This window comes from Ostrinia nubilalis, chromosome 12, assembly GCF_963855985.1.
Source record: "Ostrinia nubilalis chromosome 12, ilOstNubi1.1, whole genome shotgun sequence".
Lineage (NCBI taxonomy): Eukaryota > Metazoa > Arthropoda > Insecta > Lepidoptera > Crambidae > Ostrinia > Ostrinia nubilalis.
Window position 1 is genome coordinate 15659540 of NC_087099.1, and position 24710 is coordinate 15684249.

Consider the following 24710-nt stretch of genomic DNA (forward strand, 5'->3'; position numbering starts at 1 on the left):
GCCCAAATGATACACAATATAAAAAGATGTAGATAACGTACCGCTTAGTGCAAAAGGTGGGTAGTATTTTTAAATAATTGACAGAAACATTTGGATCTACCACACAAGTCTACTTTGATCACCTGGGTGATCTAATCCAGGTGATCAACGTGGAATAGACCACCAGACAGTCATTACCTACGCAAGGTAAGATTCAAATTCAGCCTAAATTTTACAAACATTTCTTTTACAAGGTGATTAATAGAAATTATTATGAGGGATTAAGATTTCAAATAAAACAGCATTTAAATGCTTTCAAATTTAATATCATCCGATCACGACAATACCAATCGGCAGTCCACCACATTCAATATTCTGGTAACAATAATTACCATATCAAAATGGGATAAGTTGGAACTAATTATAACTTTATTATCAAAAACACTACAATTCAGTAATTATTAGTAATTATAAGACTCAAAAGAACACTTACAAACAACATTAATGGGTAATTTGGTTGAGGTAGATTCAATTATAAATATAACTAATATCGTTAGCGGGGACATACCAACTCCAAGTGGAAAATAACTTTATACACACAAATATTATATATCAATATAAATTAAACAAATGCAAACTTATAACAAAGACAGGTAGGTATTACTGCAAGTATAAAATAATTAATCATACATAATTTCAAAAAAATATGATACATAATTAGCTTGACTATATTGTAAATTTTATAACCAGTTGGGGAATATAGAATTTCTGTATAACATTGACCATTTTTATTGGTGATGAAATTAAAACAAACATGAATTAGCATGTCCCCATTTACGTCACATTCCGATGATTTTCTTACATACGAATTCGAAACTGGAATATTTTAAAACAAAATATAAGTTTTATATTTAGATTTTATTAAAACTTTTTTTTTGTTAATACATCTCCAATGTTTAAATTACTTTTCAACTTCCATTTATATTGATCAATCTCCAATATAATTTGTATAATATAACGGTTGTACTGTAATATTTTTTCTAGTATTAAAATACCCCAGTTTCGTTTTAGCAACTTTTTAATACAAATATTTCATTTTATCAGGGTTTGTGGCTAATAATAGGTACCTTACATTCAAAGTTGAGCCACCACACTGGTCGATAATATTTTATATTAATTTACACAACAACACCTTAACTTATACAATGCTATTGGCTCTTTGCAACGATTTTAAGAAACAAACAATTTGAAATTAGTTATATTTTATTACAGAGGTCGTATTGGTCCCCTGATTTATACATATCAATATAACTGTTAATAAATTGACTTATATTTATTTATTATGTTAAAACAGTTTTTTTTTAATATTTAAATTACTATTTTTGTAACTTTCATACTTCATGTATAATCGTCACAAAGTAGACCAATAGCATGAAAATGGTCAAGTTATGAACGTAAGTGGAACAACATATTTATGCCAGGTCAGTTGAGACTCGAACCAAAACTCGTGTTAATACCAAAATAAGCAGTTACAAGAAAACATTTGGACGCATTATTCTAAGTACATGGTAAATCGTCATCACACCAAATAGAGCCTTATCACAAAAGGCAAAAGAGTGAGATTACTAAACCGAACCTAATATCAAAGTGAGATTATTCTATAACAGTGGTTTAAAATATGGTAAATTCTTCTCTCTTGTACAAATTTCATATCATTTAATTTAACAATCACTTTAAAATTTAAACATTATTGCTTTTATTTTTTTTAATAGAAAATAGACATATAAATAAAATACGAATAAAAACTAAATAAACAAAGAAGCGGTGCTGCCAACAATTTTTAAACACAAAAAAGGTAAACTCCAAATCATTTTTATAAAATATTAAAAAAACAGATTAAAAAATATTACATGCTCAGATTGGTATACATAAGTGTGGTAAAAACTTCATGCACATTATCTTTGTAAATACATAACAATACTACAAATAAATCTCTATGCTATTGCTTTAACATTACATTGTAAGCATACGGTAAAGGTAGAGTAAAACAAAATAAATTAACAATTATATTTACAAAATTTAACTGTCGTAAGAATACTATTGCAGCCGATTATGGAATGTGTGGTAATAATAAATGTGGGCTATTGTAAAGTGGAATGGTTTTACCCGCGTAGAGTGTGGAGTAAAGTTTGAAGTTATGGCAACTCAGGTGCTGAAAATATATTGTTTCAGTATTATTCATTTCACAGCGCAAAAAATATTAGTTTCTTTTAACAATAATCTTCCTCTGCCCATTCGTGCATCAATAAATTTTCTATTTTAATGTTTTTAAATGTCCCAATTCCAGCACCTATAGTTGCCAATGTTGCCATTTGTATAATAAATGTGCCATATAAAAAGGTAAGTTAATCTTAGCGAATTAATTGTTTACGTATTTTTTGTTATATTGCGCAATGTAATATCAAATAATAAGAGAGGCACAACATCAGGCTTTCGATTTTCACTTTTCACTCCAAGGACGGAAAAGCCAATGTAAAAGTGTAAATTGAAATAAAAACTGTAGATACTAATAAACTTAGTACAATTACCAGAAACGTTACCTAACTTATGCTATATAAAATATCCACGCACATATTTTGGCTAAATTATTCTAACGTTTGGTCAAAAATTGGTGTTAAAATTTTTATTACTTATACACCTTTTAAAACTTATATTAACCGAGGAAGATAAATTAACCAAAATACGGCATGCTGTAATTATATACTTAATGCATCGTGGTTGCATGTATCCTACTGAATAAATATCGCGTATCAATAAATTACAAAAATCATTGTACATAATTCAGGTATCAGTTATTGCGACGACAATAAGCATTTTGGTTTCACAAGTAAATTAAAGGGAAATGGTTTCACAAGTAATTAAAAATATTTAACAAGAAATGTTGATTCGCTATACTTTGATACTATACGTTGATTGAAATAAATATAAAAAGAAACACAACCTAGAGTGAACGTGTGACGTTGCACTTACAAGTAGGTACAATAATGTGTCATAAAACAACTACAAGTCTATAGTACAACGACGGCACATCAAGTGTAACAGTTGAACTGCAAAGATCGCTCTTATTCCGTGGGACATAGAGACGGTATTGAGGTCAAGTTGTTAAGACTGATGAGCCGCGTGTGTAAATCTAACAGGTTACACGGTACTTGAACATTAATGTGTAACGTATCTATTTCATCATCAACATTGTCAACACTCCTTATTTTTCAACAATTTACATGAGAAACATTTACTCGCCTAACAAAAGTGAAACAGTATATAAATGTGCTTAATATTATCATAATATTTGGCTGAAGTTAGTCCTTAGAATGGGGTAATTTAAAATGTTAGTAATACACAAAGAAAGACAACAGCGAAATTCTTACACGCGGAAAATACTGCATAAAATTATTGTAAAAAAAGTATATAAAACACAAGCTTACCCGTCGAGTCACCGCAATCAGAATCAAATGTAAGACCCTGTGATAAACCTAGCGTCAAATATAAAATTCTAGACTTTCAAAATACCTAACACTACACCTAAGTCTAGTTAACTTAGTGTAATTGAAGATCAGGTACAATGTCGGCGTTTTCCCATTTAATTTTAAATTTAAACTGAGTTTATACTTCGTTTATAATAATTATATTTACAAGCGGCCTGTAGTGTTTTAAAAAGTACTTATATATTTTTCTCATGACAACTTTAATCATCTTATTACTTTTTAAAACACTTAGCTCTTTCAAAACTTAATTATTAATAATTGTACCTAGGTGCAAAAATTATTTAACTCAAAATTATATAAATACTTATCGATTGTTACTATATTTACTTGTTTGTAGTGTTAAAGGAAATAAACCGACGGTTAAACTGCTTGATATTTTAAATGTAACATCAACAATAGTACAATATTGAAATTATCAGATTATTATCAGACAGAGAAAATTATTTCGTAAGTATTTTAAATTCGTTGCGAATTAGTATTGGATGTGTAAACTTATATACAATAGAAATGGTTATTTTATATATAACCCAAAATTATATAGGCGGAAAGTACCTTAGGTACGATATTTAAAATGTTTGTGCTAATGTTGATTTTACGGATAAAAATCTAGAATTCGTTAATGGAAATGCCTGTAATACATATAGTTTAGGGTCCTAACAATAAATTAAAATATTATGTCTAATTAACCAGTAAGTGCCGTATCGAGCAGTATTACCTACGCACAGATCGATGGGCAGAAGTACACGAAACATAATCGTCTCAACATTAAATTTTAACATCTAAAAGAATCTTACAACGAGAAGTGATGAGGTAGATATATTGTGATATGGAATAATGAACAACGAACTAAGTAAGGCCCCGATCACACTAGCGCTGGGCAAGCCTTAGCGTTTTTCGAACGTGTGAAAAGCATCAACACGTGTATTACAATCAGACACAAAAAGGAACAAACGGGAGAAACAGTTTCTAAGTCGGTATTCTGCTAAACAATACAGGATTTGAAATTGGCCTGTTTTTGAATGCATTAAATTAACTTTAATCAATTTCCGTATGCACAAGATACGACAATGACGTTAAAGAAGATTAAAGCATTTATATTCACAAATATTGTATTTTGCCGACAAAAAATTAAGCGTGTGTGCCCGTTACACGTACGAGAAACGCGCACGCTTAGCAAACGCTAGTGTGAGAACAGCCTAAGTTTTAGATTAAAAGAAAGTATAACTTTTAAAAGTTGAAAAAGTCAGCTCATAAATAACGTTTAGTAACTTTCTAATAACGATAACGTTTCTTTATAAACTATTTTACGTTTCTTAATATCAGTAGTTCGTTGTAATAAATTATTTTTTTTATATATTTTTATTATTTTTACAATTACATATTACTTTTATGCTATCTACTTTTTCTTAGGTTTTTAAGTATCTAATGAAACAACTTTGTGTAATGTTAGAGTGTAAAAAATAACTGCTAATAAAACTATAACAGGGATATATAAAAAAACTGTGCGTTCAGACAGATAGGTACGGAGATATAGTGTGTTAAATATATAAAATTCTGGAATGTAAGTGTGAAGGTAACATAATGTAGCTTCTGAGGCTTTGTCTAAGAACTGAGCGAAGTAAACAAAAAAATAATAATAGAAAAAAATAAATATATTATTATTTTTATCAACATGAATAAATAGTTTTGTGTTATATGTGAATTTAGGTAATTACGGGTGTTTGGATTTATTTTGGTCTATATTTTGTACGATCATGTTGCACTAATTGTGTAACTATTTGTATCTCGGTGTTCACAGGTGTGTACTGTGTACTTCGGAGGCACTGTTATATAACAACATGTATAAGTTATATGTACAATCGTACGCTCAGTCGCGAAGGCTACCGCGTCATGCCTACTTTATTGTCTCGACGCTATATCTCAGGCCGATAACTCTATATACAAGTGTCTACGCCTAAAACGGGCACTATATACATCATCAATAACAGACAACACGTCGACGCTATCGCAGTGTGTGAACGCGGTTTAAGCGAGAATAACTCAACGTGCGTGGGAACAGGAGCTATTTCCGATCGGTTCATACCCGTATTGTTTACAAAAAAAAATCAGCCTTAAATTAAAGTCTATTAGGAACGAAACGCCAAGCTATCCTCGCGAAAACGAGCCTCTAATCGTATCTCCGTCGGACAACTAGAAAAAAGTGGTTCTGTACAATCTCATCGAATCGACGCGTGAAACCGTTAGGCTTCGGGGGCCGCCTACCCCGCGTGTAGTTCTGGGAGGGAGGGGCGGGGGGGTCCTCAACCGTTGGGTTGAAGCGTGGGTTGAATTTTGCTGTTGTCGGTGTGGAAGGCGCTGCGGGTGAGCTCGGAGTTCATGTTGTCGTCGGGCAGCTTGGCGAACGACTCCTCGGGCGCGGGGGGCCGCTCGGGGGGCCACTCGGGGGGCCGCTCGGGGGGCCACTCGGGGGGCCGCTCGGGGGGCCGCGACGTATCCAGCAGGTCCAGCGTGAGCGCGGACGCGTCGGCGTCCAGGACCGTCTCTAAAGTGCTGTCGGGGTCCTCGAGGCGGGACAGGTCGAACGGCATGCGGCCCTTCTTCATGTTGCCGTTTGGTGTTTTTGTTTGCTGCGGAATTGAGGATTTATGACAAAATTCTATCGACAGATCAATTTTCAAAAGACTCAGAAACTGAAGACGATGTTTTCTAAATTAGAAAGAGTGGAAGGAAAGAAATAGATGAATGAGGGTCAGTCAGAGTTCCACTCGCACTTAGTATGCGAACATCAGGCCTTCCCAGCCCGTTTGCTCAGCCTGGGAAGTGTAGGCCAAATCCTTCTTTGCGGCTGGTAAATTAGAAACGATCATGCTCCTGCAGTGGAAATTTAATTGACCTGACAATGATCTTCTGAATTCTTCCCGAATGTAATGCGATCGTCCATATACCTAACGCGTGATTATAAATCGGCTGTTTTCTTCACTCGCCTACACTGGTTGTGTTTTTATTGGTGTTTAAGCTGTGAATCTTGGCTATAAAGGGATGCAAGTTGCAACGTTAGGAACGAGAAGTGGGAATAATCCCGTATCTAACGGTTGTTTAAAAATCGAGTAGATTTCGTTGCAGTTCCTGGATATACAGGAGTTGCAGCGGTGGGAATGAGAGGTGGGAAAATTCCCGTTAATCATGATGAGGATGATGGTAGTTGGTGGAGACGAGGGGTGGGAATAATCCCGTTGACGTTGATGAGGATACTCAATACTTAATACGTTTATTGCTTCCATAATAGTAATATAGGTGTTACAATGTGATAATACAGTTATTATGAACCCTGTTGGACGCTGCAATTTAAAATATAAGAGAGGAGGCTTTTTTAATTATTAGACTCATCTTATTTTATCATCTAGATATTATTTAATAGTGTAAAGTCTGTTCGCCGAGAGTTGATAAATATTATGAAATGTCTTGCAATAGCGACTGTCGCTTAATTATCGCATTCTGTATGGCGGGCGTCGTTTGTCACAACGCGCACTGAGTACCATGGTACGAGGCACGCAGCTGTCGTCAAGCGCCCCGGCCAGCGGGCCGCAATGTATGAAACGGAATAGATTTATTTTACATAAGACCGAAATGAATGGTATGACAGTGGGTAGGACTTTGCCCAACATTGGGATACACTATAAGCCACTTGATAATAATGAAATACTTTTTATCCAACACATGGACGCCACGTCTTTGATCCGTATCCCCACGTATGCCCTAACCGGAATAATTCCCGTAAATTTAAAAGAGATAATAATGATAATCTACCAACTTTTTCATTATATCGACAAAAATAATTAGCGGGACGCAATTTATAATGAGTTTAGAACCTCTGATTTTTTTTTTATCAACTCTCGGCGAACAGACTTTAGTAACAATGACATGATGATAGGTCCACTTACCGGGTTCTCTGTGATGTGCACGTGTCCATTCAGCAAGGGCTCGCCCGCGTCCTTGGAGCCGCCCCCGTTGGCCAGCCGACCGCCCACGGTCTGTCACAACACCTTACGCTGATTATTAACGCACTCACCACTACTAATATAAGATACAGTCATTTTATTTGTTCCTATTTGTCTTCAACATAAGCTGCAGTGATCAAACTTGGTACAGCCATTATTGACCACAAAAATATGTTTAAATATGGACATGCCGGGATTTTGACTACAATATAGACTCCGAGGATTGAAATAATTGGTAATTGGGAAGGAAAACAGTCACATAATACCTTACGCTGATTATTAACGCACTCACCACTACTAATATAAGATAGTCATTTATTTGGTCCTTTCTGTCTTTATCATTAATCTACCGTAATCAAAATTGTCATTAGTCGTGACAAAGTTGTCATGAACCGTGATCAGTTGTCGTGAACCGTAATCAAAGTTGTCATTAACCGTGATCAATTGGCATTAAGCGTGATCAATGTTGTCAGTAACCGTGATCAAAGTTGTCATTAACCGTGATCAAAACTGTCAATAACCGTGATCAGTTGTCATGAACCGTGATCAGTTGTCACGAACCGTGATCAGTTGTCATTAAACGTGATCAAAGTTGTCATTAACGGTGATCAGTTGTCATTATCCGTGATCAAAGTTGGTACAGCTATTTTGCTTCATTTACCACAAAAAGACTTAAATATGGGCATGCTTCGGGATTCGTTCTAGAATCCCAGAATTGAAATAATTGGAAAAAAGAAAACACTAAAACACTGTGTATCTGTTCGCAAACTCAAAAACTACTGAATGTAGGTAGATTCAGGCTTAAGCATTTCAAAACCATGTCTATATCTTTTTTATTGCAATACCTACCTTCATCTCAGCAGCTTCCTCGTCGTCGTCGTCATTCGCCGACGAGTGCCTTCGACGGGCCCTGAAACAAACAATCATCATCTTAGAACAATGAAAACGAAATGAAAGGATAACAAATTAAACACACATTCACTTAAGAGATGATTCCACTGCTCAAATGCAACAACTTTCACTATCGGACTAATTTCGAAATCTCAAAGCATAAAAATGCTTGTATAGTCTGGTCACCGAGCACGAAGAATTTCGTCCAATGACCCCAAGTTACCCATCCTTATCGCTCGCGCGTAATTATATTGCTGTCGCGCTCGCAATACGGATATAGCCCTCTTTGCGGACGACACCGCACTCTACAAGTCCGGACGTAATCGGAATTACGTCATCTTGGCGCTCCAACGCGCAGTCACACAATTAGGCGAATGGTTCAGGAAGTGGCGTATCGAGGTAAATCCCGAAAAAAGTGCAGCAGTGTACTTTTCTAGGGCTTTGTCTGCGAAACGTCCTCCGGTTCGCACTCGTCCTAATGTCCCCACCCATCTCACCTTATTTGACCAAACTATTCCTTGGAAAAGTGAGGCCAAGTACTTAGGTGTCACACTCGACCAGAGATTATCGTTCGCTCCGCACCTCAGACGCATCTTGAGCCGTGCGAACCACTACATCCACCGACTCTACCACCTAGTTGGAAGGAAAAGTAAATTGTCACTTAGAAATAAGTTGACAATTTACAAAACCTGCATCCGTCCAGTGTTGACTTACGCCAGTCCGGTGTTTGCTCACACTTCCTGCACAGACCTTAAGAAATTCCAGACCCTCCAAAACAAATTCTTACGCGTAATACGAATCTCCATAGAGATTTCGAGATCCCATCGATTGATCACTTTATGAAAGAAGCCTCTCGCCGCTACTTTGATAAAGCGATCAACCACAAGAACCCTCTTATCGTTAGCGCCGCCACGTATACACCCCAGAAAGATGTCGCTGCCCAATACCGACGACCTAGGCATGTCCTAGACGACCCGGACGATCCTATTACCGAATTTCTGAACACAGACATCACTGCCTTAAGCACGCCAACTACTCCACAACACAGTAGCTCGTTACACCGTACTCGCCGGCGAGTGCGAGGCCCTGCTTTCCATTTCGGACGGTACAGACATGTACCGGGCCGGTTCTCCCCTATCCGTCCCCCGGACACGGCCTGAGCCGAGGTCCGAGCCTACCGTGGCGCCCTCAGGCCGCGTCCGTAGTCCCCTCGATCGGGCCCACTAGAGTGAGCCCGCCGTAGGCTGGACTTTGGTCCAACACCGCGGTGGGCAACCCTCTAGTTGGGTTCGCCACTGATCGGGCGCCTTATGCGCTCGATACGGCCCGATCGCGAACGTCGGTCTGCGACCGACGCGGACGAGCCTGGGCTTCGCTTCGCGAAGCCCACACTCGGCCTCGTCAGCACGCGCACCGACGATCGCCAAACGCTCAGTCGCGACAGCAATATAATTACGCGCGAGCGATAGGGATAGGATCTTGGGGTCATTGGACGAGATTATACGTGCTCGGCGACCAGACTTTAGATACTGATTGATCTTGGATAAAGGATACCATCTTAGAAACCATCTTAGAAAATATATTTATAGTTGTAAGTACTTTAAACGATCGCTTGATGGTCACAGTCAAGTAGATTGAACCCGCAAACTTGGAACAACTTACCTCAAGGGAGTGCCTGCCCTCTTCCTCTTGCGCCAGATGCAGACCGCTGCTGCCGCCAGGATGAGCAGCAGGCACACGCCTACTCCAATACCCATCCCTGGAAACAATAGCGGTATAACTAAAGGTTCTGTAACTGTTCCTTAAGAGCCATTTCACAAAAATATTCCGCGCGAATTTAGGTAAAAGCTGTCAACGCAACGTCAAAAGAGTAAAAAGAACGCTGAAATGGACAAAAAAATCTTGAGCCGTGACCGTATTAAGACTTGATTTAAGTTATTAATTTTAAGGTAGAATGAGGTATTCAAACTTGATAAATTAATAGAGTTTAATAAGTCTTTTATATTTCGATTCATAATGAAACACGAATAGGTATAATATGTAAAATATATATTAAGTACAAAATAAAGACAGTGACATAGTGAAAAAAAAATCTGCCCCTTTACAGCTCCATCATATCGGGCCCTGGATACGAAATATTCGTCAAGGCGAATCACACAAGCCCAAACTCCATAGGGTTCTATTGTTTTGTTACGGAGGTGGCCATTGCATCTCCTCCAGAACCATTATCAGACAGAGCTAAGAAATAAATAAATAAATATTATTATAAGTAAACAAATAACTAAAATAATTCATCTTACTATCTTACTTCTTACTAGTCTTACTAATATTATAAATACGAAAGTTTGTGTGGATGTCTGGATGTTTGTTACACTTTCACGCAAAAACTACTGAACAGATTTTGATGAAACTTTACAGTACAGTACAGCAGTACTAGGCAGTCTGTGTTCAACTATCACTCGGGTCGGAAGTTCCTATCGCAAGACCTTTGGTTCACTCAGTTCCGATACGACTCTAGTGCTGTGTGTAATTATTTTCGTGAATACACTGAATTTATTAATTTTTACGAGTGGATTTCATTTTGCCTGAGACCTACGCCATGAACCCTGAACCAGAAGACCCTGTCGCCAGCGACAGCGACGCTCATCCATCCCTGGCGTCGACCAGAATAACAATGTTAGGCTATAATTTATGACGATCTGTGACAAACTAAATTTCAAGCGGGTGAAGCCGCGGGCAATACTACATATTTCATACTAGCTTTTTGTCCGCGACTTCTTCTACGATGAAGTGGAAAATGGTTCTAATAGAATTAAAATATTCTAAGAAAATTAATTTTGTTAAAATAAATGATTATATTTTTTGATATAAAATCTACAAATTATTATGTTTAAATATTTGAATACTTACAAAATTATGAGATCTTTCTAAAACAAAATTAAAACACTACACCTGCCGCAGATTTCTTTGTAAACAATGTTTTTTTGTTTTTCCTTCAGGTGCTAAAATCACCAGGCTATTGTGTGCGCATACTCTGGAGTATGCCACATACAACTGGTCGTCGGAGAAGCATATATTTCCATTAAGTCTACTCCCGCTACCATATGGAACTCCGCTAAAACTCGTGAGGGCGCCAACACTTGCTTTTTATCGTAAAATTAGTATGAGCAGCTGCGCACGCGGTTGCCCGTTGCAGGCTCTATGCAACCACACTATTTTAAACCGTGGTCCCTAAGCATGAGATGGGAAACTGCACTCTCTTGAATTCTCTTGAATTTGATGGTGTTAGGGGAATCCTAGGAATGAATACAGACTTTCCAATGGAATCTCCTCATCAATATTGCGAAATTGCGAGTTGCAATGCAATGTTACGTTTTAACTTGTTATTTTATTGTAATCTGACCTTGATTTTTCAAACACGTGTCAAAAAAAAAATTAAATCAAAAGTACTAAGGAATATTTCATTGATATCAACTTAGAAACAAGCACAGATCACAGAAACTAAAGGGAAATGTGACAAGGGACAAATTGGAACATATTGCTTGTGAAAGCAATGTTGACAGTAGCGACGTCATTATGTAAACAGTTTATATTGCTTGCATAGTACTAAAGATTATTCGAACGTTGAATACTGATACCGCAGTGGATAATGAGCACATAATTTGATTTCTTTGTGTGTGTGAATTTCTAATACGACACTGAGTTTCGAACTCAGCGCATTACTTAGCATCTCTCTATATTTCTATGGAACCAAGTTATCTCCAATAACATTCCACACCTTTTTAACATAGTCAGGTAATAATTTTAATAAAATACGAAGCACGTCATCTATCAATAGGATATATGTATATTTTAGAATTATGCATAAAATATAAACACTAGAAGTTTAGTTAAATCGTAGAATTTCTGAAAAACAAGTACTAAAATCGTACTGAAAAAAAAGTAATAATATGTTATCTAATTTATTTATTAAGAGCCATTTTACATTTTCGTGCGAATTTCTAAGATTTTGGAAGCATGAATTACTATCTTAAGCAACACCCAGAGATTATTTAATAACTGCGAAAGATAGGTCAATCCTTGTTGTTGACCATTAATGAAACGGATTTACTAAAACTCTTTTGCTTAATTCACAGTGCCCCATCTCCCACAACCATTTTACGAAAAAATTGCCGCAGACTCATTTTCAAAGTCCTGTATCTATTATTTATGCTCATATAATAAGCTTAAAAATATATAGTAATCATCGGACATATATTCTTGTAGTCCATTAATGAAATAGATTCTTGAATTTCATTACCATTATTGAGTAAAATCTAAAAATAATTTGGCAAATTTGAAGATTAACGTCACATTTTGATCGTGGTTTTTGGTTTAAAAACACAGCAATAACTGCAATAAAAGTATCCCAAAATAAAGAATATTCATTGTAGAATTAATTTCTACAGTTATTGTTTCAATATTAGTAACCACTTTGTCAAAATATTGATGTGAATATCAGTATAAATTACAATGCGCAAGCCGACATCGATTAGTATGGCGCGAGCGCCCGTCAAGGCAGGACCTGTGTCATTTTTCCCGCCGTGACGTTTACGTGCGTTCGTGTCGCAAAGCGGTGATTTGTACGGCGACCAAATACATTTGATACTATGCCGAGAGGCTGTTTTGAGTCGGCCGGTCGAGCAGAAATTGAAATGATGAATTTTAATTTCTTTGACGGATCTGGGTGTAACTATGTATAATATGTAGGTAGGTACCATGTATTTAATTTAATAAATAAATTATAAAAAAGTATATCCATTATGATAGCACCCTTAACACAAGCATATTGGTTGCCTACTTTTGGACTAGACGGCGCTGTGAAATTGTCCAAAGATTTGTTTATTTATTTATCCGCTTTGAGTTTTGTTTCGTGAAGAAGAAAAAGAAGCGTTTTGTTGTTAAATCTATACTAATAAAAGAGGAAAGATTTAATTGTTTGTTTGTTTGTTTGGAGGCTATAGGCTCCGAAAAAAATTTCTTTCACGATTTAGAATCCTAATTTTTTTCTATGTAGGCTATAAAATATTTTCAAAAACTTTAGTCCAAAATCTTTGATAAAATTCGACGTTTAATAAATAAATTAGATAACATATTAATACGTTTTTTTTTCAGTACGATTTTAGTTACTTGTTTTTCAGAAATTCTACGATTTAACTAAACTTCTAAAGTGTTTATATTTTATGCATAATTTATTAACTTCTAAAATATACATATCCTATTGATAGATGACGTGCTTCGTATTTTATTAAAATGATTACCTGACTAGGTTAAAAAGGTGTGGAATGTTATTTTGGAGATAACATGGTTCCATAGAAATATAGAGAGATGCTAAGTAATGCGCTGAGTTCGAAACTCAGTGTCGTATTAGAAATTCACACACACAAAGAAATCAAATTATGTGCTCATTATCCACTGCGGTATCAGTATTCAACGTTCGAATAATCTTTAGTACTATGCAAGCAATATAAACTGTTTACATAATGACGTCGCTACTGTCATCATTGCTTTCACAAGCAATATGTTCCAATTTGTCCCTTGTCACATTTCCCTTTAGTTTCTGTGATCTGTGCTTGTTTCTAAGTTGATATCAATGAAATATTCCTTAGTACTTTTGATTTAAAATATTTTTTATTTTGAAACGTGTTTGAAAAATCAAGGTCAGATTACAATAAAATAACAAGTGAAAACGTAACATTGCATTGCAACTCGCAATTTCGCAATATTGATGAGGAGATTCCATTGGAAAGTCTGTATTCATTCCTAGGATTCCCCTAACACCATCAAATTCAAGAGAATTCAAGAGAGTGCAGTTTCCCATCTCATGCTTAGGGACCACGGTTTAAAATAGTGTGGTTGCATAGAGCCTGCAACGGGCAACCGCGTGCGCAGCTGCTCATACTAATTTTCGATACAAAAGCAAGTGTTGGCGCCCTCACGAGTTTTAGCGGAGTTCCATATGGTAGCGGGAGTAGACTTAATGGAAATCTATGCTTCTCCGACGACCAGTTGTATGTGGAATACTCCAGAGTATGCGCACACAATAGCCTGGTGATTTTAGCACCTGAAGGAAAAACAAAAAAATATTGTTTACAAAGAAATCTGCGGCAGGTGTAGTGTTTTAATTTTGTTTTAGAAAGATCTCATAATTTTGTAAGTATTCAAATATTTAAACATAATAATTTGTAGATTTTATATCAAAAAATATTATAATCATTTAACAAAATTAATTTTCTTAGAATATTTTAATTCTATTAGAACCATTTTCCACTTCATCGCAGTAGAAGTCGCGGGCAAAAAGCTAGTATGAAATATGTAGTATTGCCCGCGGCTTCACCCGCTTGAAATTTAGTTTGTCACAGATCGTCATAAATTATAGCCTATACATTGCTATTCTGGTCGACGCCAGGGATGGATGAGCGTCGCTGTCGCTAGCGACAGGGTCTTCTGGTTCAGGGTTCATGGCGTAGGTCTCAGGCAAAATGAAATCCACTCGTAGAAATTAATAAACTCAGTGTATTCACGAAAATAATTACACACAGCATTAGAGTCGTATCGGAACTGAGTGAACCAAAGGTCTTGCAATAGGAACGTTCGACTCGAGTGATAGTTGAACACAGACTGCCTAGTACTGCTGTACTGTACTGTAAAGTTTCATCAAAATCTGTTCAGTAGTTTTTGCGTGAAAGTGTAACAAACATCCAGACATCAACACAAACTTTCGTATTTATAATATTAGTAAGACTAGTAAAAAGTAAGATAGTAAGATGAATTATTTTAGTTATTTGTTTACTTATAATAATGTTTATTTATTTATTTCTTAGCTTTGTCTGATAATGGATCTGGAGGAGATGCAATGGCCACCTCCGTAACAAAACAATAGAACCCTATGGAGTTTGGGCTTGTGTGATTCGCCTTGACGAATATTTCGTATCCAGGGTCCGATGATGGAGCTGTAAGGGGGCAGATTTTTTTTTCACTATGTGACTGTCTTTATTTTGTACTTAATATATTTTACATATTATACCAATTCGTGTTTCATTATTCGTATCCAGGGTCCGATGATGGAGCTGTAAGGGGGCAGATTTATTTTTCACTATGTGACTGTCTTTATTTTGTACTTAATATATATTTTACATATTATACCTATTCGTGTTTCATTATGAATCGAAATATAAAAGACTTAATAAACTCTATTAAAATTTTAAATTAATTAATCAAGTTTGAATACCTCATTCTACCTTAAAATTAATAACTTAAATCAAGTCTAATACGGTCACGGCTCAAGATTTTTTTGTTCATTTCAGCGTTCTTTTTACTCTTTTGACGTTGCGTTGACAGCTTTTACCTAAATTCGCGCGGAATATTTTTGTGAAATGGCTCTTAAACGTCGAATTTTATCAAAGATTTTGTACTATAATATAGTTTTTGAAAATATTTTATAGCCTACATAGAAAAAGAATTAGGATTCTAAATCGTGAAAGAATTTTTTTTCGGAGCTATTGCCTCCAAACAAACAAACAATCTAATCTTTCCTCTTTTATTACTATAGATTTAACAACAAAGCTTCCCTCTCGAAACAAAACGCTTCTTTTTTTTCTTCACGAAACAAAACTCAAAGCGGATAAATAAATAAACAAATCTTTGAACAATTTCACAGCGCCATCTAGTCCAAAAGTAGGCAACCAATATGCTTGTGTTAAGGGTGCTAGCATAATGGATATGTTACGGTTAATGTGATAAATTGAAAATTATTAATAATAACCGGTTATTATGAATAATTACCGACAGTCGCGGTAAAAGTGATAAATTAATCACATTTAACAGTGATTATTTAATAATTCAACCTTAGTACTAACAAATTTCTTAAAAGAGAACAACATCTTGTTTACGCGCTCGTGTACAGCCAAACTTTGAACGTTTTGATATCATATATTAATATAATTTGGCATAATGAGTTTGGAATGTTTCTTGCATAATATTACTTTTCCATGATGCCTATAACATAATGTTTTGATTTAAAGTGAAAAATAGGTTAAGGTGCGGCGGGGGTGGCCCTTGGGCCACCCCTAAGCCGCCTATTTAGTTTTATACACACATAAATGACCTCATATTAATCACATTAACCAAATCATGCGGTAATTATTCATAATAACCGGCGATTATTCATAATTTTCACATTTATCACTTTGACCGTAACAGATATACTTTTTTATAATTTATTTATTAAATTAAATACATGGTACCTACATATTATACATAGTTACACCCAGATCCGTCAAAGAAATTAAAATTCATCATTTCAATTTCTGCTCGGCCGGCCGACTCGAAACAGTCTCTCGGCATAGTATCAAATGTATTTGGTCGCCGTACAAATCACCGCTTTACGACACGAACGCACGTAAACGTCACGGCGGGAAAAATGACACAGGTCCTGCCTTGACGGGCGCTCGCGCCATACTAATCGATGTCGGCTTGCGCATTGTAATTTATACTGATATTCACATCAATATTTTGACAAAGTGGTTACTAATATTTAAACAATAACTGTAGAAATCAATTCTACAATGAATATTCTTTATTTTGGGATACTTTTATTGCAGTTATTGCTGTGTTTTTAAACCAAAAACCACGATCAAAATGTGACGTTAATCTTCAAATTTGCCAAATTATTTTTAGATTTTACTCAATAATGGTAATGAAATTCAAGAATCTATTTCATTAATGGACTACAAGAATATATGTCCGATGATTACTATATATTTTTAAGCTTATTATATGAGCATAAATAATAGATACAGGACTTTGAAAATGAGTCTGCGGCAATTTTTCCGTAAAATGGTTGTGGGAGATGGGGCACTGTGAATTAAGCAAAAGAATTTTAGTAAATCCGTTTCATTAATGGTCAACACCAAGGATTGACCTATCTTTCGCAGTTATTAAATAATCTCTGGGTGTTGCTTAAGATAGTAATTCATGCTTCCAAAATCTTAGAATTTCGCACGAAAATGTAAAATGGCTCTTAAACTCCTCGTCAATAAATAAATAATACAAAATATAATATATAAATAATAGTTATAATTTCATAATAATATTATTATATACTTACATAATAATAAATATAATACTTACATAAATATGCACAAAAAAAACCTAAGTATGTACTCTAGCTAGGTACAGTTCAAACTCCACATAAAACTACTTATAACATTTTGTTGCCAAATTAATGCCTTAATTATGTTGTACTGTCCAAGGTCTTAGTTTTGGAATTACTTAATTCCGTTATGAGTATTCCGTTACTCGTAAAGCCTTACTCGTTCAGCCAAACCAAAGCGCAGTAATCGCCATTGCCGACGCTATCTGCACGCGTTGGTTTGGCTGTAGCTTAATCTATCGAATCAATAACGATGCAAAGTTGTGACAATTAAAGTTATAGCGTTTTGATATACTTATTTATTTATTTCTACTAACTGTAAACTCATGTTAGCTAGAATTTATGTAAACATCAAAAATAAGAAACGGTTGTAAAAAGTTCTTGCATTTATTTACCGACTGAAAAATCCAACTCCGGGCAGTTAATAATATTTTGTTAAGCTACGTTACACAAGTTCAAAATTTTATCAACAGATGGCGGTGTGCTGAATTGAATCTCGATATCGTTTGTTTTCCTTCAAGGAATATAGGTAAAGATGACCTAAACTGAACTGTCCTACCAAACTCAATGACAGGGGGGCGCTACCATCGTTCAACTATATGGTTTCCAACATGGCAAAAATCGGAACCAGTTATCCGGTATTGACGGTGGCGCCCCACTGTCAATGTCATGGATAGGACAGTTCAGTATTTTGGAACTATACACAAGTGACTTCGCGTTCGTCTTAGGTTGTGGTCTGAAGGATAAATTTGTTTCTAAAGCCCGGTCTGTGAGCACGTAGAATTTTGTCCAATGACCCGTAGCTACCCATCCTTATCGCTCGCGCGTAATTATATTGCTGTCGCGACTGTGCGACGGGCACCCGCAGTTAGTGTGCGAGCGCGATAGCAACATAATTACGCGCGAGCGATAAGGATGGGTAGCTTGGGGTCATTGGACAAAATTCTACGTGCTCACAGACCAGACTATAACTTGAAAATTGAAATCAACAGCATACTTAGGTTTATTTTAGAAGTAATATCTATTTATACAGTGGTAATATTCGGTGTATGAACGATCTTTATACCTAGAAACAGAGACGGCGGCTCGACGGGCCGGCTGGGCACCGTGAGGACTTGGCTGCGCTGGCTCTGGCCCGGCGCCGCCACCATCACGTAAGTAGGCAGGGACGGGTCCAGGTTCGTGATCTGTTGGGGACAAAAAGGTTTTTTGTAATTATTATAAAAGGTATCTTAAAATAAGCTTGAATGACGATGTTATAAAGGATGCAGAACCGACATATTGTTTAGTTAAGTAAGCACCGATTAGACCCGGTTTCCACCAAGGCAGCGCGGAGCGGAGCTGTGCGGAGTAGAGAAGAGACATGGTTATAATGAAATCTGATTGGTTATTCAATACACTTCTCCGCTCCGCCTTAGTGAAAACCGGGCCTTACACTATCATAAAGTTCAGTTAGACACAAGTTCCATCAACACACGCTGATAATATCAGTTCCAATAGCAGTTCCTCTGTTAGATTGGACATATTAGTAAGTAGGTACATTATGCCAATCGTAAATTAGTAACCCAAGCACCTTTGCTTGGCGTGAAAAAAACAAAACACATAAGAAGTTGTAGTTTTACGATTATAGCAGTTTTATTTTACTACTTACTTCGGTACTACGTAGACGAAGCAAGTTTCGGGTGTTCCTCGAAGAAGTGAATGTGTAACTTTGTATAGTTGAAACAGAACTATAAACTTTGTAGGTATTTAATTAGAAAATAAGCTGCCAACTCCCTCAAACTTACACACTTACACAAAAAGATCTACAAAGATCAATAGTAAAACAAATCCAAACAGTATTACCTCAATGCTAGATCCGGTGGCGTTCAAAGAGGGCCAGAGGTCGAGCGAGTGCGTGAGGTTCTGGGAGTACCGCACCACGCGCGGCCCGCCGCCCGCCCAGCGCACTTCCACGCCCGAGCGGGTGAACGAAGACTGCAGGTCTCTTGCTTCTGGAATTACACGTTTAATAAATAATAATAATATGTTTTATTAAACCGCCTCTGTGGTCTAGTGGTAAGACCACCTGCTTCAAACGCAGAGGTTTGGTTGGTGGTAGGGCTTGTTCTAAGTCCGCCTGGCTAGTTACCACCATCTTACCTAAGTCTGTCGCCATAACAACAATGTTAACAGCATTGTTGTGTTCCGGCAGTTAGAGGTAAGATAGCCAGTTCCTCCGTGGTTGAGGATTCCGGGTGAAGCTCGCTTCCACCTTCGGCTTGATCATCGCTTACCATCGGGTGAGATACAGGCTAAGAGCTTCCTCGTTGTCGATAAAAAAAATCATTAAAAATAAGAGCGTTTTAATAACTTTTTATACCAGAGTTTACATAAGTCATAGTCTTTTTAGCCTGAAGTGAACCACCATCCCTAATTTACTCTAGCCTTACTGGTCAATTAGAAGGAGCTCTTAGAACGGGACTATTCCCACCTCTCGTTCCCACCACTGCAACTCCTGTGTAGCCAGGATCTACAGCTTGACCGCCACAAAAACCCAACCAATGAAGGTCAACTATGGGCCTCATAAGAAGGCTCAAGGTCACCCAAAGAGCGATGGAGCGTGCTATGCTCGGTGTTTCCCTGCGTGATCGAATCAGATATGAGGAGATCCGCAGGAGAACCAGAGTGACTGACATAGCCCGCAGAATCGCTAAAATCAAATGGCAGTGGGCGGGGCACATAACTCGAAGAGCTGATGGCCGCTGGGGCAGGAAAGTTCTTGAGTGGCGACCACGAGCCGGAAGACGTAGCGTGGGCAGGCCTCCCACTAGGTGGACCGACGATCTGGTAAAGGTCGCGGGAAGAGCCTGGATGCGGGCAGCGCAGGACCGTTCATTGTGGAAAACCTTGGGGGAGGCCTTTGTCCAGCAGTGGACGTCATTTGGCTGAAACGAACACAAAAGAGACTATAATTTGGTCTGCGAGCACGTAGAATTTTGTCCAATGACCCCAAGCTACCCATCCTTATTGGCAGTTAGAGAGTTAGACCTTGGGGTCATTGGACAAAATAAATGAAAACAGGAATGAACGACCCTCTCTTATTTACTATCCAAATCTTTTGCCTCTGGTAAATTAAAAGGTCCTCCCGCAGTCACCAGAATGGTTGGGAACTTGGGAAGGCCTGATATTAACATATTTATACCATAGTCCCCTATTACGACATTGGGAGAATGGGTGTGGACCGATTCTATCTCGGAGTCTCGGAACCACAACACACAACCACATTATGGTATTTTATGATTTTGGTATCATTATTTATTTACTTATTTATTATACCTAGTGAGTGATTGGCCTTAAAATGATTGCTATAATACGAGATAAAAAAACTAAAATACCTGATATTTGCGCCGGTATGGTCTTGATAGGGCTGTACACATGCGGGTCGTAGCTCGTCACCATGACGTAAGTATCTCTTGTGGGGTCGATGTCCGTGATCTGAAAAGATGGTTTATAAGTTCAAATCTGTATGAAATTTCTATAGACAATAATATTGGCACAATGAAATCATCCAGGTCTTTTCAATTTCAAAAGCGACTATATCTGTGTTCCCTGCATTCAGTTCAGGTGTTTTCCTCAACCTTTACCAGGTCTGTGATCCTCGATGGATCTGCCTAGCCTACGCTAGTAGTGTAGAACTACGTCTTTCAGTGCGTGGTCGTCAGTCGAGAACTTTTGTACCCTCAGGAGGCCAACATTTCTACGAGCTATGTGCCTCACCCACTGACACTTGGGCACTTGAGTTTAGCGATTTTGCATCATATTCCGCTTGCTGTATGTGTGGTGCAGCTTATTGTAAAAGTAACAATCATAGCAGTTAAGGCTCACCAGAGCAGTATTACCCACGGTGTCGATGGAGTCCCACATCTCGACAGGTATATTGAGCTAGACACGGAATACTATAGTCTGGTCCGGGAGCACGTAGAATTTTGTCCAATGACCCCAAGCTACCCATCCTTATCGCTTGCGCGTAATTATATTGCGGTCGCGACTGTGCGACGCGCGCCCGCAGTGAGCGTGCGAGCGTGACAGCAACAGTAGCTTGGGGTCATTGGACAAAATTCTACGTGCTCCCGGACCAGACTATAGGCAGGCGCGGCATTGCAGCAGGGTAACTCCGAAAAACATAATCCGAAGTTTCGAATGTTGCCATCCCTCTCACGTAAACCGAAATGCTAGCATGAGCAACGGTGACCGATGGACCAGAAACTATGTAAACAGCGTTTTGGAGAGAGGGTTTCTCCAAGCCACGAGCATACTGCTGTCGCGTTCTCAAAACGCCAGGTTAGGTCCATTGACCAGGTTAGTATGTAGGTTATCCTACGAATCCATGGTTTGCTCACCAGAGCAGTGTTGCCCACGGTGTCGATAGAGTCCCACATTTCCACGGGCACGTTAAGTTCAGAGCTGTAGGACACGGAGTACTTGGCAGGTGCAGCATTCCAAGACACTCGAACTGCTGTCGCGTTCTCCAAACTTCATGTCGTCCTTAATTTTTTTTATGGGACAGGAGGCTAACGAGCATAAGGATTTGCTGATGGTTAACTCTTACCGCCGCCTATAGACACCCGCAGCCCCGGGGGAGTTACAGGTGCGTTTCCAGCCTTTAATTTATTACGCTCTCTTCTTGAAAGATTGTAGGTCGTATTGGTCGTGCCTTGCGTACTATGTTGGTTATCCTACGAACTATATTATTATGCCCTGTTGTGCTTACCAAAGCAGTATTGCCCACGGTGTCGATGGAGTCCCACATTTCCACGGGCACGTTAAGTTCGGAGCTGTAGGACACGGAGTACTTGGCAGGTGCAGCGTTCCAGGAAACCCGCACAGTTGTCGCGTTTTCGAAGCGCCAGGTCAGGTCTTTGAACATCTCTGGAACTGAAAGAAAAGGGAGAAAATGTTAAAAGTGAGTTCGCCACAATAGTCACCAGTATGGGGATCAATTTTCCGACGCTCCTAGATTTGACCACCATCTTGACGACCAATCAATAGGGATGATTAAGAAACGGAAGAACGTCTACAGTTACACAACACATGCTGATTTTCGGTCTGATGATGATGATGTACAAGTAATGTTAAGACATACATGGACTGTCTGACATTTATTATTAGTGAGCTGCCACACTTGCGGATTGCAAGCGTTCTCAAAACGAAGCGGCGACGCAGCGAACACGCCGCGTGTACGTGGCGAAGACGTTGTCCTGGCTACACAGGAGTTGCAGCTGTAGGAACGAGAGGTGGGAATAGTCCCGTATGTCCACTTACCTTCTCTGAGAGTGGTGACGGATTGCGGCAGACTGAAGGGCCCGCCGGTCGCGCGGCCCGGGATGCGAGCTTGGACCTCCACCTCGTATTCTGTCTCGGGGTCCAAGCCATCCACTGTTGCAGAGTTGTTGTAGCTGGAAGAATGTAATGGAATGTAGAGGTCAAATAAGAAGAGTACAACAGATATTAATCAAATAAGAAAGCGATGGCTGCTGGGGCAGGAAAATTCTTGAGTGGCGACCACGAGCCGGAAGACGTAGAGTGGGCAGGCCTCCCACTAGGTGGACCGACGATCTGGTGAAGGTCGCGGGAGGTGCGCAGGACCGGTCTTTGTGGAAATCCTTGGGGGAAGCCTTTGGCCAGCAGTGGACGTCTTTCGGCTGAAACGAACGAACGAAAAAAAGCGAGCCCAACGGTTTCAGTAATCGCCCATCCGTGCGACAATCGAATGGACAGTACCTATAAATAAAATAAAAATAAAATTCATTTATTTCAGGCCAGGGCCCATAAAATTTCAATAATAATTGCATTAAATAATTAAAATAATATTAAATCAATCAAAATAATAGAGAGAAATAAATTAAATTAAATTGAATTGAAAAAAAAAAATTACATTAAAAAATAAATTGAAAATTAAAAATAATAAATAATAAATAAAATTTCAATCTAAATTCAATGACACGGTTGAGCTCTTTCTTTTTCATAGCCATAATTTGGCTTCATATTTTATGGGTAAAGAAATAAAGTTATTTCTCAACTTCGTTTGGTCCTTCCTATTGTCCCAGCAAAGACGCCCACTGCAAAACAAAGGCCTCCCCCAAGGATATCCACAATGACTTGCGCTGCTCGTATCCTAGTACAAATTCTCCACGACCTTCACCAGATCATCGATCTTACACTACGTAGTCGCCGCTCGAATACACTCCTGTTTTCTATAGCCTACCCACGATATTGTATCGACCTACCTGTCAATACACTTGCTAGAGCCGTCCGGTCGTCTGGCACAAACAAGGAAAGCGTAAGCCTCGCAGCGCTCGCAGCGCCAACGCAGCGCGAATGCTCGCGACCATACGCCCGTCACGCGCACGTCGCGTGGCACCACAGACACTTCCCTGAGAAGAGGAAGGAGCTATGTATAGTCCACGGTTTCCCAATTTTTTTTTGCCAAGGAACCCTATTTGATTATACTTTTCCTAGCGGAACCCCCGTACTTCTCCGCCCGCACGCCCTGCCCCTCCCTTGTGCGTAAACAAGTCGGTGCGCGCGAACAACGTCGGTCACGAAACTCACGAAACGTGGGATAATATTTTTTACGGAACCCTTGCGGCCTTTCCACGGAACCCCAGGGTTCCGCGGACCACCTTTACAGCACGTCAGACTATAAGCCCCATCGACCAGAGGGTTATGTGGGGCTCTCTACGCCAGGAGGGTGGGGCCTATCCACTAAAATCTAACAGTATCCTCCGGGGCCGTTGAAATGGAGTTACGAGTTAAACTTCAATCAACCGCGACCTGTCATTGGCCTATGATCGCGCCGGCGATGGCGATTTGCACGCGTTGGTTGTGGTTGAAGCATTATTGTGGTAAAATTGTAAATTCGTCCACGGCTCATTGGACATTCGTCCGCGGCTCCGTTGTAATATAGCCTAAATTATTACCAGATAAGACTACTATGTTTAGCTTAATGTGCTGTCGTTCATCATCATCATCATCATCATGTCAGCCATAGGACGTCCACTGCTGAACATAGGCCTCCCCCAATGCTTTCCACGTTGATCGATTGGTACCGGCCTGCGTCCA

The 24710-nt window shown here is 38.5% G+C and overlaps 1 protein-coding gene across 1 annotated transcript; it reads right to left on the reverse strand.

Moving 5' to 3' along the window:
* Positions 1–283: 283 nt before the first annotated feature.
* Positions 284–22747, reverse strand: LOC135076738 (uncharacterized). Its single transcript, XM_063971159.1, has 9 exons — positions 22732–22747; positions 22360–22523; positions 20984–21083; positions 19452–19600; positions 18673–18793; positions 10076–10172; positions 8372–8432; positions 7466–7555; positions 284–6151 (listed from the first exon to the last, which is right to left on the reverse strand). The coding sequence occupies exons 1-9, from the start codon at positions 22745–22747 to the stop codon at positions 5825–5827; spliced, it is 1125 nt and encodes a 374-aa protein (XP_063827229.1). The 3' UTR covers positions 284–5824.
* Positions 22748–24710: the final 1963 nt, after the last annotated feature.